Source organism: Primulina eburnea, chromosome 8, assembly GCF_022965805.1.
Source record: "Primulina eburnea isolate SZY01 chromosome 8, ASM2296580v1, whole genome shotgun sequence".
In the NCBI taxonomy this organism is placed as follows: domain Eukaryota; kingdom Viridiplantae; phylum Streptophyta; class Magnoliopsida; order Lamiales; family Gesneriaceae; genus Primulina; species Primulina eburnea.
Window position 1 is genome coordinate 41,598,387 of NC_133108.1, and position 19,152 is coordinate 41,617,538.

The following is a 19,152-nucleotide window of genomic DNA, read 5'->3' on the forward strand; positions in this document are numbered from 1 at the left end:
GCAAGACTAATGGCAAATTCCATTGCGATACGTAATTTGCACTTGGGTTGCAGAAATAAGTTTGGTCAATAGTTCGTAAGACTCGCTCCTAGACGGATAAACTTATGATCATATGAACCCGACGTTGAATATGTGATATATCGATTAATGTAATAATGTATTTCACGCGACATGACAGATCTAATCAAGTATTTGTGGTCATCATAAAAATTCTATCGCGAAATGTTGAGAAGTATTTACCGTGTCAATTGAAATACAGTTGAATAAAAAACTTAACTAGTCAAGTGTTTTTTCATCACCATTATTATTATGTGGTTCGACGATATGCAGCAGAGCTTAGAAAATCGTGGGAAAAAAATAATTAATTAGAAGCTTGATTTCTATTGATATCATGAATCCATAAATCCATTTAAAAGGTTCGTTGTTTCCATAGAAGCCAATATCCCTCAATCCGATACAAGTTGATTTCTCGGAAACCCGTCAATTCCATACCAGAGGTACCATAAAGCATCATCCACACCATCCAATTGTCTTGTTTGTCGTGAACCCCATGTCAGTAGACTGTGAGTTAAACTGCATATCTTGTCGAGGAGGTTGGCGAGGCTGCGCTTCCCTCGGCCTAGCTGGATCAACGAAAATCACCCACCCATCAAGGAATTTGGCGTTCATACCCTCTCGTGCCTTCTCAGCTTCTTCAACCGTCTCATAAGTAACAAAACCAAACCCCTTAGATCTTCCAGTCGCTCTGTCCATTATCACTTTGGCTGCATAACAAACAAAACAGTTTAGAAATTGAACCAGTCGATTAGTGACAATGGCTCTGTTTGTTTGGGTTCTCCATTTCTCGGCGTGCAATTCAATAAAAAAAATTAACATTTTATCCATTCATTCAAGAACCCAACTCAAAAAATTCTTCAAAAATTATCAATCAAATAAATCTCTCATATTCCAAATCAACTATCAAAAAATAAATACAATATTTACATAACTCACATTTTAGCTTTATCACATGTCGAATTAACTTTCAAAATTTATATCCAAAAGATATTTCAAACATCAATTAGAAATTTATAGTTCATAAATTAAGTGCAGTTGGGTAAAACAATGAAAACTGTCTAAGAAGATATCAGGAGATATATGCTTACCCTCGCGAAGCCGGCCAAACGAAGCAAAGGCATTATAAAGATTTTCATCAGTCGTGACTCTTGAAAGACCTGTGTTGTCAACATCAAGACAAGTGTTGGTCCATCTTAAGATATGATCATTAAAGACATGCAAAATAACGAAGAAGATCAGAAATTGACATTGCTTCTTCCTAGGCATCTCCCAGCTCATAAAAGCACAAGACATGTAGCTTTTTATCAGGTTATTTTCTTCTTCAGGATATTAGTAAACCCATTAAAGCAGTTCCATCCTATTCTCTAGATTACAATAAATTCATAATGCTTCTTCCTGTGAGAAGGATAGTGCGAGTTGAGAAAACTATATTAGACTGAGCATTGAAGTGAGTTTAAAGAATACACAATTCTCGCAAGGATAAGATGCAAGAAAGATGACATTTTCGAAGTAGGCTTCAATAGATATAGAAGCCACAGGTTATAGATTGCAAGGACGGATCAATTTGTAAGTGCAAGCCAGGGATGTGCAAAGATGAATAGTATTGCTCCTAAAGTGAAAAATTATTCAAGGTTACAGAGATGTGGAAGAAGCCCCGGAGATAAGTTCAACATGAGCATTCATATGCTTACAATCTATTGGTCTTCCAACTTTAATTATAAGACCAATCAATTTCTAGTATCATGCACCCACATATATGAGCATGCAAGTAAAGAGATACAAGAGTAATGCGAAACTCCTTATACATACACTATAAATTTAACTTGGAGACCTCCCAAGGATGATACCATGACCTAAGATACTACATTTTGAGAAACTTTTATTACTTGTCTAAATTGAAGACCATGTTACATGTCACTCTCTTTATCATCCAGATGCAACTATAAGTGATGGTTTAATCAACAATTCAGAAATTTTCAAATCCATCTCGAAGTAGATGGGACAATAATTTTGTATTCCATATTTCCCCCCACACCATTTTTCGTTTGCCACATCTAGGGAAGATAAATACGGAAGCTATAGACACAAAGTACTAAGTTTTAGCTAAATTAACACCAAGGTTCAAACATTAGTTGAATATCACACAAACCGAAGAGTTCTCAGGACTGCTCAGGAATATTAACACGCTGTTAGTGAAAAGACAAAAGAAAAAAAACAAAGAAAAGAAAAAAAATTCATTCAATCAAAGAATCTGGACACTTTCCTTGGTTTCTACATTTAAAAGGAAGTGGAAGCAAGCAAAAGACAAAAGAATAGCATTAGTTCTACAACAACGATATAAATTGTCCGACCAAACATTAACAGAGCACAGGATTCTGATGTAAAATCCCCCTACCAACACAATACAAATTCAAAAATTAACATAAAATCGTAAAAAAAAAAAACCGGAATGGATGAGCTTTTAAATCGATTCACCATCCACTCTATGACGCTTACTTTGACACCAAGGTGCCATGAAACAGAAAAGTTCACAAAAATTATAAAAACAATTTCATTAAACGAATCATTAAACATTTAGCTACACGAATACCGCTAATGAAGAGCTTAGGACTAGTGAGAGTAACGAGGGTAGAACTGAGTCGAATCGAAGCGAAGCGCGAGCGAAGAAGCGGCGATGGTGCCGAAGATCCACTCAAAATGCGCCGAAAAGCAGCGAAAGCCATTTCTTGAATTCAGATTTCAGAAAAATCGAAAGAGACTGGTTTGCGATGCAAAGTTCCGATTTTGGTATTCAAGCTGGAGAAAACTGGAAATTGAAAATCGGGGTGGTTTAGGGTTTAGCAGAAAGTGAGCTTTTTTACCATTCTTTGCTTCTTCTTTTTTAAAATAAAGATTAATATGTAGGATTTGACTACTTTACTCATAAAAATAATTAAATATATTTGCTTTTAATGTGATTAATTTCGAATTATAAACATTTTCGCCATTGCCCCTTCAAAATCGAATAACTATCCATCCAACATTTTGTGATTCATTATAGTTCAAAAAACAGTGCATCCAACTTTTTTATAAAGTTGAAATCAGTTGACAACGTTGTTTTTTTTTTTTTTTTTTTTTATAAAGAACATGTCCGTCATTTGTGTATTCTATGCCTGATTTATGACAGATATTTTTTTAATTTTTAATATTTTTGTATTATTATTTTGTTCTATCAAGCAAAATTATTTTGTTAAAGTGCAAACATAAATGAGGCTTTTTTTTGTAGTTAAAAAACGAAGGAAATCAATTTTCCATTGATGTGTTATTTCATTTACAACCAATTCCAAATGTGCGTGTTGATATTTGGAAATCATTTTATCCAATTCGCTTTTCTAAGTTTCGTGCGCTCTCGGTTTGGTTTAGGTCTACCTCTCGGTTTGGTCGACACTGTGCAGAGTCTCTCACTTGCACACCAACTGCTTGTAAGGTTGACAAAAATGACGTTCTCATCTTGCCTGAAGTGCCACCCTTTTCTTTTTCAACAGATTTCAGAACCCATTAAAATTAATTCATTCACGTTTACCATAAATCACGTAAAGCAGCTGAACCCACCCTTGTTTGCCGTTTCGTCGAGTGTTTCAAGCGTTTCACTTTCCCCAGACTTCACTCCAAAACAACTTTTGGACACACTTCGTGGTGAAGATAACGGGACGTCGGCCCTTCGCGTCTTCGAATGGGCGTCGAAGCAGCCCAATTTTGCGCCCAGTTTGCCAATTTACGAGGAAATACTTCGGAAGCTAGGCGGGGCAGGGTCATTTGATTCGATGAGACAAGTACTTGATGGTATGAAGCATTCTGAAGTTGAGGTGGTGGAAAGAATTTTCTTTGTTATAATTGGTAGTTATGCGAAATTTTCTTTGTATGATGAAGCCGTTGGAGTTCTCGATTTGATGGAAAATGAGTATGGGGTGAGGCCTGGAACTCATAGCTATAACTTTTTGTTAAATGTTCTTGTTGAGGGGAACAAATTGATACTGGTAGAGAGCGTGCATTCTAGGATGCTGAATTACGGTGTGAAGCCGGATGTTTCAACTTTTAATATATTGATAAAGGCGTTGTGTAAGGCACATCAAATTAGGCCGGCAATGTTGATGATGGAGGAGATGCCCAACTATGGTTTAGCACCAGATGAGAAGACTTATACAACGATAATGCAGGGTTATATTGAGGAGGGTAATGTAGAAGGAGCTTTGCGAGTTAGAGAACAGATGGTGGCAGTTGGGTGTCCGTGGAGTAATGTCACAATTAATGTATTGATTAATGGGTTTTGCAAAGAGGGCAGGATTGAGGAAGCTTTGATACTTGTGCAAGAAATGGCTAATGAGGGGTTTTGTCCTGACCATTTCACATTCAATACATTGATAAGTGGTTTGTGCAAAGTGGGATTTGTAAATCATGCTGTGGAGGTCCTGGATTTGATGCTTCAGGAGGGTTTTGATCCAGATGTATTCACGTTTAACTCTGTCATATCAGGACTATGTAGAATCGGAGACGTTGAAGAGGCAATCGAAGTTGTCAATCAGATGCTTTCTAGAGATTGTTCTCCAAATGCAGTCACATATAATACCATTATTAGCACCTTGTGCAAAGAGAACCATGTGGAAGAAGCTACTGAACTCGCACGAATTCTGACAACCAATGGTGTTCTGCCTGATGTGTCCACCTTTAATTCCCTTATACAAGGCCTGTGCTTAACTGGACGCTTTAGCATCGTGATGGATTTATTCTTCGAGATGAAGGCTAAAGGTTGTCGACCAGATGAGTTCACTTACAACATACTGATGGATTGCCTATGCACGAAAGGCAAGCTCGACGAAGCCTTGGAATTGCTTAAAGATATGGAATCGAGTGGCTGTGCAAGAAGTGTGATAACTTATAACACATTAATTGATGGATTCTGCAAAAGTAGAAGGATTGAAGAAGCAGGGGAGATATTTGATCAGATGGAAGTACAAGGGGTTTCTCGAAATCTGGTGACTTATAATACCCTTATTGACGGTCTCAGTAAAAGCAAGAGGATGGAAGAGGCTGCTCAGCTTATGGACCAAATGATAATGGAAGGTCTAAAACCCGATAAATTCACTTACAATTCGGTCCTTTCTCACTTTTGCAGAGAAGGAGACATAAAAAAGGCAGCAGATATAGTACAAACCATGACCTCAAATGGGTGCGAACCAGATGTTGTGACGTATGGAACTTTAATTCAGGGACTGTGTAAAGCTGGTAGAGTCGAGGTTGCTTCGAGACTTCTCAGAAGTATCCAGATGAAAGGAATGGTTTTGACGCCACGGGCGTACAATCCTATTGTCCAAGCACTTTTCAAGAGGAAAAGAGTCAACGAAGCTATGAGATTTTTCAGGGAAATGGAGGGAAAGTGTGATCCTCCCGATGCTGTCTCATACAAAATTGTTTTTCGAGGGCTTTGCTCTGGTGGCGGTCCCATTGCAGAGGCTGTTGATTTTGCCTTTGAAATGACTGAAAAGGAGTTTCTCCCAGAATCTTCTTCATTCAACATGCTGGCCGAAGGTCTATGTGCTCTAAATATGGAGGAAACTCTTTTAAAGCTCATTGACAAAATAATGGAGAAAGCGAAGTTTTCAGACAGTGAAGTGGCCATGATAAAGGGTTTCCTCAGAATACGTAAATTCCCAGATGCACTGGATACGTTTGGCCGTATCTTGAATACACGAAAGCCCAGAAGAGGTTACTGGTGAATACAGATGGCTATCTAGTTGCTTGAATTTCCAGAGTTTTTGGATGAATCTTTCAGATGATTTTGTGTAGGATGGTACACAAAGTTGGATGGCACAAAACAGGGGGAAGCTTCCTCGTGTTTCTGTTAAACTTTAGTACATATGAGCACCTACTTTGTTGTTTGTCCCAACTTAAATCTCCTTACAAATGAGGCATTACCTTCGTTTGATTCTTGAAATGCATCTAATTTCCATACAATTCAAGTCCTATTTTGTGGTACGTTTATTCATTGCCCTTGATTTATCTTTCAAGGGAAGGCAACACTTCTCCCAATTCCTAACATAATGGTGGGAAGGAACGATAATAAAAACAGAATCTTGGTGTATCAAGAGTATAGCAAAAACTTGTGTGAAACGGTCTCACGGGTCGTATTTGTGAGATTAATATCTTATTTGGGTCATCTATGAAAAAATATTATTTTTTAGGTAAAAACTTGTGTGAGACGGTCTCATGGGTCGTATTTGTGAGACGGATCTTTTATTTGGGTCATCATGAAAAAGTATTACTTTTTATGCTAAGAGTATTATTTTTTATTGTAAATATGGGTAGGGTTGACCTGTCTCAATGATTATGATCTGTGAGCCGGTCTCACATGAGACTCACCCTATTTTTTATACTAAAAGTAATACTTTTTATTGTGAATATCGGTAGAGCTGACCCATCTCACAGATTAAGATCCGTGAGACGGTCTCACATGAGACCCACTACAAGAATATTGCTTTTTTTTGTTTGAAAAATAAAATTTATCCATTTACAAGGTCGTTAAGATTCGAAATAAAATTTAAATTCTGAAAATTTGTGCATCTAAAATTATTTAATTTTCAACTAATATTGCAATATCAACGAGCAAATCAAGAAGGGATCATTCAAGCGCGTGATGTTTTGAGAAAGACAAGACGTAGAAAAACTATATTTGGAAGTTTAATGTGAATTAATCCAATTTATGTCCTCCATTAATTCATAGCAAAAACTTGTGTGAAACGATCTCATGAGTCTTATTTTGTGAGATAGATCTTTTATTTTGGTAAACCATGAAAAAATATTACTTTTTATATTAAGATATTGTTTGGTACATAGGATAAGGGTAAAGTTGATAAATAATCCTCCTTATCCCATGTTTGGTACATTTTTAAAAAACTCATCATAATACCATGGGCTCTTGATAAATAAATTTTGAGAAGGATAAAACATCCTTTGTAAGAGGTGTGATAATTTTAATGTAATGATAAAATACATTACAAATAATTTAATTACCCCTAATTTAAATGCATTTAAGTTAATGTTAAATGTTTATTAAATACATACATGTATACAAATATATAGATACATATACACACACACACAAATATATATACACACACATATATATATGTGTGTGTATATATAAATATAAATATATAATTTAAGAATTGAGATATGCAATTACAAGATCTTGATAACAATGAAATATAAGTTTTTGTGATAGGGTTAATTTTGTCATTACAATTCAATATATAAATTAAATCACTCTTGTTAAAATCATATCAAACATTCAACATATTATCTTATCATTATATGTATTCTTGATTTTTTCTTATACTATATATCACTTACTTATCATATTCTATGTACCAAACTGTACATAAGAGTATTATTTTTTTATTGTGAATATCAATAAGGTGGACATATCTCACAGATAAAGATTCGTGAAACTATCTTACAAGAAACATACTCTTAATTCATTAGCTACGGGTTTTTTTAAACTTGTTTTGATTAATTAGATGAACTTATTTATATTTGGACGAGACTCAAGGCTTATTCACTTTTTTTTTTTTTACTAGTTAATAGTGTTTTGATATATAAATTTATATTAATAGCTCAATCGATATATGTATATAACATATCTAGATCTACAGGTATGATCTTTCACTCTCGGTTGTGAAAATGTAGAAATAATTCGAGGTGTCAAAATAATTCCTTAAATTTGAAAATTCTATAATATAATTCGAGGTGTGTGTAATATTAAAAATTAGATAACAAATAAGTAAACTTTTTAATGATACAATAATAAATTCAGCAATATTTTAAAACTAATGACACATTTAAAATATTAAACCAAACAATCTTATTATATTACATAAAATTTGATTAATAATCTATCAAACTTGTTATCTCTATCTAATCAACCATTTTGATATGACGTACCAAACACACCCTAGACACACATAAAAGCTTCCTTTATTAATACATAACCCTAACATCAGATTTTGCTTTTGTGTTTTTTTTTACCTCCGATATTTCAATCCATCCCTTCGACGTTGTCCTTAAAAACCCTCGGCCATCACTCACTTCAATACCTCTGTCCTCCGCCGCGCCTCGCCTCGCCTCGCCTCGCCTTCGCCACCTGTTTCTTACCTTGTTTGAACACTCCGTTTCCACAGATCGAGACGCCACCGACTGTTTCTCCGACGCGGCCTCGTCCATTGGGGACTCGTCGCACTCTTCTACCCAGTCTTCACACTTCGGTTATTGGTGGGCATGTTAAATTTCGGATCCTTATGTGGATTTTTTGTTGGATCTGTTTTATGTTTTTTTTTCTTTTTCCGATGGTTTTGATCTCCTTCCCCGAGGCTTTATTTTGTTTTTTCCGGCTTTCACATGATTATGTTGGTCATTTGGCTCTGGCTCGTGACGACATTCGAGTTCGATAGGCTCGGCTAATTGTTTTAATTTTTTGGGCTCGAGCTCTATCCAAGATTCTTTTGCTAACATTCAGTTCTTTTGCACCGCACCCGCCCCTAGCAAATATTTCGTAGGGGAACGATGGGAAATAAAATTAACAATTATTTTTATGTTTCTTTGTAATTGAAGTCCCCGTAAGGTGCGTTCACTTTTGATGGGATTAATTAGTTAAACACACTATAATCATCTTTTTTATATATACTAATTTAGTTTTAAATCCAGTCATATCTAACAGTTTAATGCAAAGTCTAAATATCCTCAACTCCTGCGAAAATCCTGGTTACCAGTTTCAAAGCAAGGTCAGAGGGTGGCAAAAAACTGTGATAAAATAATTCTTCACAAGATTTCTTTCATTGATTGACTCCATGATTATTAGTGGAATGGAGTTATGTTTTGGATAGCTGACTAATTTTCTTGTTACTAGCCCTATCGACACTCGGTCAAATTGACTTTTGTATGTCTGTTCTTCTACAGCAGAATCATAGTTAGAATTGCGAGATGGCTACATTTGCCAGACCAGAGAATGCTTTGAAGCGAGCTGAAGGTAGGTTACTCATCAGTCATTATGCGGTCGAGTGTCACAATCTGCTCCAGTGAAAGTTACTTTCTGACAGGCGACAGCATATTTTGATATCTATTGGATAGATGACCGCCAAATATGACAGATTTAAATATGCTATCTATTTTAAACGGGCCTGTGTAATTCCTACTTCTGTTGTTTTTCCACATGTCTAGAAGTATGGTTGATTCAAGTCAGCAATTTAGAATTACCTTTTTCCTTCAAACCTTGTCTTCTGAGAAAGTGAGAGACTGAGAGCCCCTTTAGTTTATGTGTTGTATTTTCCCATGTGTGCTAGTTAGATGAGGGGAGTAGCTTTGTTTGTGGTTACTGGTGTAAAACAGACGGCGATTCCTCGAGTCCCACGGGATATACCGTGTTTTCTGATGGACAAATCAACATTTCATCCCAAGTTCATCATGCTCGCTATTGGTTGAAAGTAACTTTAGTTCTCCATTCACATATTCTGGTACTTGTTACTGATAAATTTAAAAATCTGTTTACGCAGAGTTGATAAATGTTGGACAAAAGCAAGAAGCCCTTGAAGCTCTTCACAGTTTCATTACCTCGAGAAGGTACAGAGCATGGACAAGGACACATGAGAAGATAATGTTGAAGTATGTGGAGCTATGCGTTGACATGAGAAGGGGAAGACATGCTAAGGATGGTCTTATTCAGTATCGTGGTATCTGCCAGCAAGTTAATATTACTTCACTAGAGGAGGTTATAAAGCATTTCATGCATATGGCTACTGAGAAAGCTGAGCTTGCACGTAATCAGGCGCAAGCCTTAGAAGTGGCCCTGGATGTTGATGACTTAGAAGCTGATAAACGGCCTGAAGATCTTCTTTTAAGCTATGTCAGTGGGGAGAAAGGAAAAGACAGATCTGATCGCGAACTTGTCACACCATGGTTTAAGTTCCTGTGGGAGACATACAGAACAGTGTTGGAAATTTTACGGAACAACTCAAGATTGGAGACCTTGTATTCAGTGAGTTTTTCTTTTTCCCTATATAAATACTCATACTAATTCAGAAATACTGCTGTTCTTCATTGATTAGTAGTTTGTAATGTAGATATTGATTATATTCTTAGTTAGTTTGATTTGTTGTGTTGTGAAGCTTGTAGTAGTATTTGCATCCTCTTGGCATCACCCTAATGACTTCATCGATTTCCCAAAATGGTGTACAATGGGCTCAATTCCTTTAAAGGACTTTGGACTTACTCAAATATCAATGTTCTTTTATTTTTTGAACTGTGTATGTAGTAGAATCATTAGTTATTGAACGGCTGTATTTTTGTTTGTTGTGGACATAATTTCTTTTTATTTTATCATAGCCTGTCCCCTGCACTTGCAATCATCCCATTGGATAAAATCTATTTTGAAGATAGACTTGGTGATCTTGGAAGTATGTGCTTTCGTATCTGCAAGTTAACATTGATGGATGTCTCAAGTTGATAATATTCGGTAACCGGACCTTCTTTAAGGTCATCATGAACCTCTTGGGAACCACTCTAATCTCTTTTTGGAATTTGTGGTGATATAGTGTCGTACTCCCCGCTGTCAGATACTTATTTTCATGATCGCTATTGACTAGTTGCTTCACTCTGTCTCGATGTTGATATTTGTCAGTTTAAAAGTTTAAAAGCATACTGATCAGCTGGTTTTGTGTACATAAAGAAAGTATATGTTCTTGCTATGAAGTCATCAATTACGATTTCTCATTTTCCTTCATTTTCCTGTACAGATGACTGCACACCGTGCCTTCCAGTTCTGTAAGCAATACAAACGGACTACAGAATTTCGGCGACTATGTGAAATCATTCGGAATCATCTAACAAACCTTAACAAGTATAGGGACCAGAGAGATAGGCCTGATCTTGCTGCACCAGAAAGCTTGCAGTTATATCTCGATACCAGATTCGAACAGCTGAAAGTGGCGACTGAACTTGAACTTTGGCAGGTTTATTCACTTTACTGTTCGTACTTGAATTGCGAGCATGCTTCAAGTTGCTATTCACTAATTTACAAGATTTGATGATTTTTTTTTATGATTTTTCCTTTTTCTTTTTAATAATTACTTGCAGGAAGCTTTTCGTTCTATCGAGGATATACATGGGTTGATGTCTATGGTTAAAAAGACACCTAAACCATCCTCGATGGTTATCTACTATTCCAAGCTTTCTGAAATATTTTGGATGTCATCCAACCATCTTTATCATGCGTATGCTTGGCTTAAGCTTTTCTCGCTTCAAAAGAGCTTTAATAAGAACCTAAACCAGAAGGATTTGCAGCTGATAGCCTCATCAGTTGTTCTAGCTGCACTATCCGTGCCCCCTTATGATCGCTCATATGGTGCCTCTCATTGGGAGCTTGAGAATGAGAAAGAACGAGGTTTGAGAGTGGCCAGCCTTATTGCATTTGATGTTGAAACCAAGCCTGAGAACAAAGAAGTGGTAATAATCATATCTTACCTGGATCTCTGCTTCATCTTATTACAATTATTTCCTTATGTTTGTTGACTGATTATTTCTATTTTTTCTTTCAGCTTTCCAGGTCATCACTTCTTTTGGATTTGGTAATTATCTCGGACGCATTTGAATAATTTGGTTTTGGTCTTTCTATGATTCTATTGTGTTTTGTTAGATGTTCAAACCCATTTACCTCTTGCCTTTCCTTTTGTTGCATGAATGAGCTATATTAATGAGGAGAATGAACGTTTCTTCTTGAACTGCCAGAACCTACATTTGTTTTCCAATTTTATATTTCTTACATTATTAATCCTGTCTGTTGCCTGTCTGTTGCCTTCGTCAGGTAACGAAAGGTGTAATGACCTGTGTAATTCAAGAAGTGAAGGATCTTTATCATATTTTAGAACATGAGTTTCTTCCTTTAGATCTGGCATTCAAAGTTCAACCCTTGTTAACAAAAATCTCAAAGCTTGGGGGCAGGATTGCTGCTGCTTCTTCTGTTCCAGAAGTACAACTGTCTCAGTATGTTCCTTCTATAGAGAAGCTTGCAGCTCTGAGGCTTCTTCAGCAGGTGCGCTTGTCTGTTAGTTGTGTTTCCCTGATCAATACTTTTGTGTTGCAGTTTTTGTAATATCACTCGGTGTCTTTTACTTTTCTACCTTTATGTATCCAGGTCTCAAAGGTTTATCAGACAATGAATATTGATAACCTGTCGATGATCATTCCTTTCTTTGATTTTTCTGTTGTTGAGAAGATTTCTGTGGATGCGGTCAAGAATAATTTTTTAGAAATGAAAGTCGATTATCGGAAGAGTGCCATTTGCTTTGGTAATAAGGTAAACCCACCATTTTGTTTTTTGAAATATTTTCTGATATGGCACACATTGTGTTCTGACCTTGAAAATTTGACAATCTTTTAATTATTTTTTCGCATTTTTTTACTTTTCGAAATTGGGGAACCGTTTGATTTATTTATCTCACCATCCACCAATTTAGACGATATATCCATAATTTTCATTTCAGAGTCTCGAATCAGAAGGCATACGAGACCACCTGTCCACATTTTCTGAATCCCTCGGCAAAGCAAGGGTCATGATCTTCCCTCCTGCAAAGAAAACTTCAAAATTGGAGGATAGACTTTCTAATCTAGTGGAAGTGATCGAGAAAGAACACAAAAGACTCCTTGCACGCAAATCAATAATTGAAAAACGCAAAGAAGAACATGAGCGCCAGCTTTTGGAGATGGTATGTCCATTTTTCTTCAATAATGATGTCTTATAATTCATCTTTGAATTGTAAATTTAATATAAAGATGATAGAAGGCATCTAAGTTATTGCCAATGACTTGTGTATTCTTAAGGAACGAGAAGAGGAGGCAAAGAGGCATAAATTACTAAAGATAACTGAAGAGGCAGAACAGAAAAGGCTTGCTACAGAGTTTGAGCAAATGAAAAATCAAAGAATTCGCAGGGAAATAGAGGAACGCGAGCTTGAGGAAGCCCAGGCTTTACTACTGGAAGCTGAAAAACGCAGTAAGAAGAAAGGGAAGAAACAAGTTCTAGAAGGAGTGAGTTAAACCTTTCCCCTAGTTATAACTAGATTGTATTCTTATATGACATTTTGTTGAACAACAGTTTAATTGGATGTAGGAAAAAATAACTAAACAGACTTTGATGGACCTGGCTCATAGTGAGCAACTCAAGGAGAAGCAAGAAATGGAGAAAAAATTACAGAAACTAGCCAAGACAATGGATCACTTGGAGAGGGCAAAAAGGGAAGAGGCTGCACCACTTATTGATGCTGCATTCCAGCAGCGTCTGGTGGAAGAAGAGGTCTTACACAAACTCGAGCAGCAGGTCTGAATGAGTTGTATTTTAGGCCTGGAACTTCTCTTGTATTGTGTCATTTGCTTCTGGGAAATTCTGTTCTCGGAAGTGTGTAGAATCGACTACATTTTTTTTTGCTCGCTACAACAGTCCATTTTATTTATGGAGTGACCTATCTGTGTGTTTTCTTCATGCAGCGAGAGATTGATTTAAGCAGACAGAGACATACTGGAGACTTGCAGGAAAAAATGAGACTAGCACGGATGTTGATGAACAAGGTCATTAACTCTTTGTAATTATGTAATTATATTTCTAGATCCCAGACTTATTATGCAGCTCATTGCTTATGAGATAAACATCATTATCTGGTTGGATCTAGTTGTGGGGGCCTAAGGTTTATGGTGCTACTTTTTTGGGCTAATGAATATACTTGGTAAGAGTAGACCCGACCCAAGATATCCAAACGACTAGGTGGTTTCATGATATCTTTAATCTTGTGAGGAGCTTTGTTTGGCTTATATTCTCAAATTGTTATCTCTTGACATGCTTTGTTGTCTTAAAAAATAGGTTAATATTTTCTTGCCATCACGCTTAGAGCTTATAAATGTGTTGTTTTTGAGCTTGGACTGATCATTCTTTCGTGTCCGAAGAATAAAATAATTATTTCTCTTAAGGTGAGAAAATTGATTTGGTTGCGTAGAGCTTTGAATATCTGACCCTATTATTTTCATCCCAATGTTATGTTTATTTTAGTCCATGTATGGTCTTGGCTTGAGTTCATGGAAAGGGGAGAAGAATCAGCAACTCCAAATTCGAAGTAGCGAACCAGTAATCTCATAGTTTATACGTGCTAATATGAGATTGTAATGTCTCCCTTTAACATGTGCCATTCAGTTCTTTAACTTTTAATCAGAGTGAACTGAATTTACCGTTTGTTTCTAAGCTCATCTATCTTCAGGGGGTTATTTGCTCACTCTTCAAGGATTTGCTAATCATTGGTTGCATTTTCTGATAAATGTATAATTGTATTGACTTTGTTGTATTCTTCGTTGATGTTTATTCAGCAAATATTCCAACAAAGAGTGCTTAACCATAGAAGAGCTGAGTACAACAGGCTTAAGGAGGAGAGGGATGAAAGAATTCGCCAAATTATCCAGACACGGAAGCACGAAAGGGAGACTAAGAGGAAGATGATCTATTTTCTAATATCTGAGGAAGAAAAACAGAAAAGACTGCGTGCGGAGGAGGAAGCACGGAAGCTTGAAGGTTTTCTCCCCATTTCAAATTTTATTAGTACTGCTGTTATTTATTTTCAGAGAAATTGCCTTTGAGACTTACATTTGAGGAATGGTTAACTTATATTATGTGGCATGCGCTGACACTTCTAATAGCGGACCCCCACCTTTTGGCCAAAGTTGAAAAAAATTATTATGATCACGTCTTATATTTTTTAAATATGTTTGAGATGTGCTTAGGAAAGCAATCAAGTCGTGCCAAACTGAACATTGGTGTTTTACCCCCTCAGCCTTAACACGATGTGTAGGCTGTGTTCGTTCGTCTCTTGAAGCTTTGTACGTTAGCGTGCGTAAACTGAGAAGTTTACTGTGTTCAGCAAGAAAGATAATATAAACGTGTAAAATACAGATTGCAAATCTTGATTTTTATTGTACGTCTTTCCACTTGTCGCTTGTGATATAACTCTTTCTTTTTTACCATTGTACGCTGTAGAGATGGAGAGGCGTAAGAAAGAGGATGCTGAGAGAAAGGCCAAGCTGGATGAAATTGCCGAAAAGCAGAGGCAGCGGGAGTTGGAGTTGGAGGAGAAAGAAAGGCTACGGAGAGAAGAGCTCCTGAGAGGATCAGCTCCCACTCCCTCAAGGACCGAGCCCTCCGTCATGTCGCATCCAGTCGAGGCAGCAACTGCTCCAATTGCAGCAGCACCGTCAGCTGGTGTGTATGTCCCAAGGTTTAGAAGGGCATCTGCTGAGGGTGGGGGTGGGGGCCAAGCCCCACCTCCTGAAACAGATAAGTGGTCTACTGGCCGCAGAATGGATGACCGAGCACCTCAATTTGGTGATCGGTGGCGGGATGAACGTAAACCAGCACTTGGTGGCGGTGCATCAAGGCCCACTTGGTCAAATTCAAGGACTCGTGGTGAACGTTGAGCTTATATCTTGTTTGTAGTTGTTCATTAAGCAGCAGATTCTTGAAAATTTTGGGAGGTGGCGCTGCACTTTCGCGGTGTCTGGACGTGTGCCTTGAGCAGGATTATGTGCTTATTAATGGAAGTATTTTTCTTTTTGAAAGTTACGTTATGGTTTCTGAACATTGATTCTGGATGTACTCAGATATTTATTGGGTTTTGTAGTAAGTCATTTTAAAATTCTGAAATACATTTGCGACTACTTTGTTGAATTAATGAGGTATGTTTGCTTCTCAAATAAATCAAATTCAATCCATATACATGTGTATTCAACTCTTTTTATTCTGTATGTATTTATTCTTCATTTTGAACTTTTAATATAACATTAATATGATATATCATTAATAATAAATCTAAAATTTATTAGTTTCAACTTGTTAAGATTAAAATAGTTAAATATTCTAAGGCTTGTTTAGTTCGCTTAATGATGAAAAATTCATGTTTATCTCATCCAATCAAATGTTCAGCTGCAACTATTTTTATCCCAACATTAACTTATGCAACAAATATCAATCAAATCATTACATAAAAATTACAACACCACCCTGTTTTATTTAATTAATAAAAAGTGATATTATAATTTATCATATTATTTCGAATTAGAAAAATACACTTATAGTATATCAGTATAGTGTCTATATATAGAACAGAATAGAATCTATGATTTCCATAAATATTATATTGAATATTATAGAACATAACGATTCATATAACGATATAAAATTTCTATTTATTTATCAAATTATAAATTGTAATAGTAATATAATTAGAATATTATTCTATTCGATAGTAAATCTTAAATATTTTACGATAATCAAATTTTATTTTGTTTGGTATTTTGAATTCACATGACATTTGAAATGTGTTTTGTCATGCTTCTCTATTTTCATCCTATATATTTAAATTTCTAATTAGTTATATTATAACTATAACTTAATTAGACATTCCTCGGCTTTCATTCGAGGAGGAAATCCTATTTGTATGGGGTTCTTTCCTTTTTTGTGGTCCGGGGCCCGCATGGCCTCAAGAAAACAAAGAATATCCTTGAGCTAAATGAGTAAGCGTAGGGTTTTCTGGGAGAGAGCCCAAGCGATATCAGCGCCGGTTATCTAAGCCATTCAGCAGTCGGAAAAAGAAAAGATCCATCAAAAAGGAAATCTTACCTTATGAATCCCACGTTCCCACCGTATGGGGCCACCTTCTTCACCCCGGCAGCCATCTCCTACCAAAAGTAGGGAATAAGGACCACCACCTCTTATTCTGACGTTTGGTCCTACTATGGGTAGCTATCCCACTCTGGAATCCAAACAATGTCTGTCTTCTAGTACTGTTGTTTTGAGTTCAACAATAAGAAACTCGATTGAACTCCCAATCCTAGTTCAAATCTTGTCGGTCACATCCCACTCAGAATCTCCATCTTAATTTAATTCATAAAACTAAATATTATTTCTTAATTATTATTCCACGTCCAACTTTAATAATATAATAATCACAATTTTGTGTATCCTTTAATAAGTTAATTTTTTAAATTTAAAATTACAAAAATAAATACTAGAAATGAAAAAGAAATAAAGTATCATACTTAGCTAATTTGTTATATTGTCTTCAAGTAAAAAATTCTTAGAAGTTTTTATTTGAGATGGAATTGATTTGTTACACTATTGTTCTACGTTTATTGAAAATGAAAAATTAAAATATTTTACAACAGCTTACGATATATTATTATAACAACTTGAGTTAACAATTTTCGTAAACAAAGACGAATACGAAATAATTTTTATAGAGTCTCTCATGCAGTCGCGTCAGTGCGAATCTGAGCTCGGTACGTGACAAAATGGTATCAGAGCTGATCACCAGCAGGAACACTCTGAAATAAGTTTATGCAGAACAAAATACTACATGGATCGGAGTCATCTTTTGAACGTGTAGAAGAAAGTTTTATTTCACGAGAGTCACCTCTTTCTCCTGACAGTGCTTTCAAGGCATAGCGCAATCTCGTTCATTCGTTTTAGAATGAAATGAGTTTTAAACTAATTGAACAATTGCAGCGTGGAAGTACCAGTGGCACAACGGTACTTTTCATTCTGTTTCTCTGTAGCATGACCTTTGGTATAATTCTCATGTGCTTCTTGAATAGAAGAAACCGTAAAGAAGAAGCGCTGCAAGATTCTTCCGCGACCTTTTCATCTACTGTGGTGTCTGCGTCAAAGTCTTTGTTAACTCTACTGCTTGGCAAAAGAATTCTCTTGATCATTCCTCTTATGGCATATTCAGGCTTGAAACGTGCTGATTAAATATTCAAGATACTTACCCAAACACAAATCTTTCTTACCCAAACATAAATCTTTAACAGTCGACTTGCTCAAATATTGTATTTGCCCCCTGCCACTACACTATCTTTTAATTTTTCCCTTCATACAGGGCCGAGTACACCAAAGAAATTGTCAAGCCTGTACTTGGTGAACAAGGTGTTGGTGGTGGAATGGCTGTTTATGGAGCTTTTGATGCAATAGTATGTAATTTCATAACTCATAATCCTGTTTATCTATGTTTTTGTTCAAATATGGATTGTGGCCTTGTTTCCAACAGATACTGTTTGTGATATTAGCAAATACATTCTGTCTGTGCAGTATTTGGTTTTCCTTCGCCTAGTTATATAGATGTTATTTAGCTCCTATAGTTTGTGGGAATATTTCTGGTTGTCTTAATGCTAAGGTGAAGTTGGTATTCTCCCCTATCACTGTTTAAATCTTTCCTCGGTGTTCACCGGTAGCTGGCAGACTGACTTCTGGCGAGCACTACTTTTTTTCATCATGCCACATGTAGAGATATATAGAGAAAATCCAACCAACTATTGCATTGAATTGCAACTAATGAAATCCAATTTCTGACCTTTGTTCTAATACTATTATTAGATAGAGTAAATTAAGTTATTAGCCACGGTACAACTCATATGCAGTTGCCCAAATACCACATTTGGATCATTATAAGTTGTAACACACGAGCTATATAGGACAATTGGTGGCAGTTGTTGCTACAAAAACATAAGCTTTATCTCATTCATCCTAGTACTCAACTTGAGCGTCGTAAGGACTGTTGAACAAAACAAATAAAAGCAAATGACGGAGAATTCTACGGTACGAAGTCGGCTTCAAATCGTGTAGGATCTACACTTTCCTTTAGGCTTTATTTGCTCTCTATTTTGTGCAAATAAATCAGAGCAAATATCCTGTAGGATAAGATGAAGAAAATAGAAGAAACAATGCACTTTGAATTTTCTAGACACAAGATACGTAAGAAAGTTTCTTGCAACAATATTCAATCTTTGTAGAAAGATTTTCTGCAGCAAACCTAACTCAAGTTGACTCTTTCAACTTTTCATACATGGCTTTTCAGAAAAGGTGTAAATAATTAATCTTGAAATTGTATTGTTTCAATACAAATACAACTTTTCATACACACCTTTTCAATATATACAAATATATTTCATACACACCTTTTCAATATATACGAATATATCTAA

At 36.1% G+C, this 19,152-nt stretch overlaps 3 protein-coding genes across 5 annotated transcripts; 2 read left to right on the top strand and 1 right to left on the bottom strand.

Annotated features, from left to right (window-relative positions):
• Nucleotides 1-361: 361 nt before the first annotated feature.
• LOC140839866 (organelle RRM domain-containing protein 2, mitochondrial-like) lies at nt 362-2,940 on the bottom strand. Its single transcript, XM_073206847.1, has 3 exons — nt 2,648-2,940; nt 1,146-1,214; nt 362-764 (listed from the first exon to the last, which is right to left on the bottom strand). Exons 1-3 carry the CDS (start codon nt 2,778-2,780, stop codon nt 511-513), a joined length of 456 nt encoding a protein of 151 aa, XP_073062948.1. The 5' UTR covers nt 2,781-2,940; the 3' UTR covers nt 362-510.
• Nucleotides 2,941-3,305: 365 nt separating this feature from the next.
• Nucleotides 3,306-6,124, top strand: LOC140839867 (uncharacterized). Its single transcript, XM_073206848.1, has one exon. The coding sequence runs from the start codon at nt 3,354-3,356 to the stop codon at nt 5,808-5,810; it is 2,457 nt and encodes an 818-aa protein (XP_073062949.1). The 5' UTR covers nt 3,306-3,353; the 3' UTR covers nt 5,811-6,124.
• Nucleotides 6,125-8,097: 1,973 nt separating this feature from the next.
• On the top strand, nt 8,098-15,819 carry LOC140839868 (eukaryotic translation initiation factor 3 subunit A-like). 3 transcript variants are annotated; one of them, XM_073206849.1, is made up of 14 exons: nt 8,098-8,361; nt 9,046-9,115; nt 9,639-10,120; nt 10,878-11,093; nt 11,218-11,586; nt 11,679-11,708; nt 11,945-12,172; nt 12,275-12,436; nt 12,624-12,845; nt 12,961-13,167; nt 13,250-13,456; nt 13,624-13,704; nt 14,491-14,692; nt 15,155-15,819. In XM_073206849.1, exons 2-14 carry the CDS (start codon nt 9,070-9,072, stop codon nt 15,589-15,591), a joined length of 2,889 nt encoding a protein of 962 aa, XP_073062950.1. In that variant the 5' UTR covers nt 8,098-8,361; nt 9,046-9,069; the 3' UTR covers nt 15,592-15,819. The 3 variants fall into 3 exon arrangements, with proteins under 3 accessions (XP_073062950.1, XP_073062952.1, XP_073062953.1); XM_073206851.1 differs by having other exon boundaries at nt 9,049-9,115; XM_073206852.1 differs by having other exon boundaries at nt 8,098-8,340.
• The last annotated feature ends 3,333 nt before the right edge of the window (nt 15,820-19,152 follow it).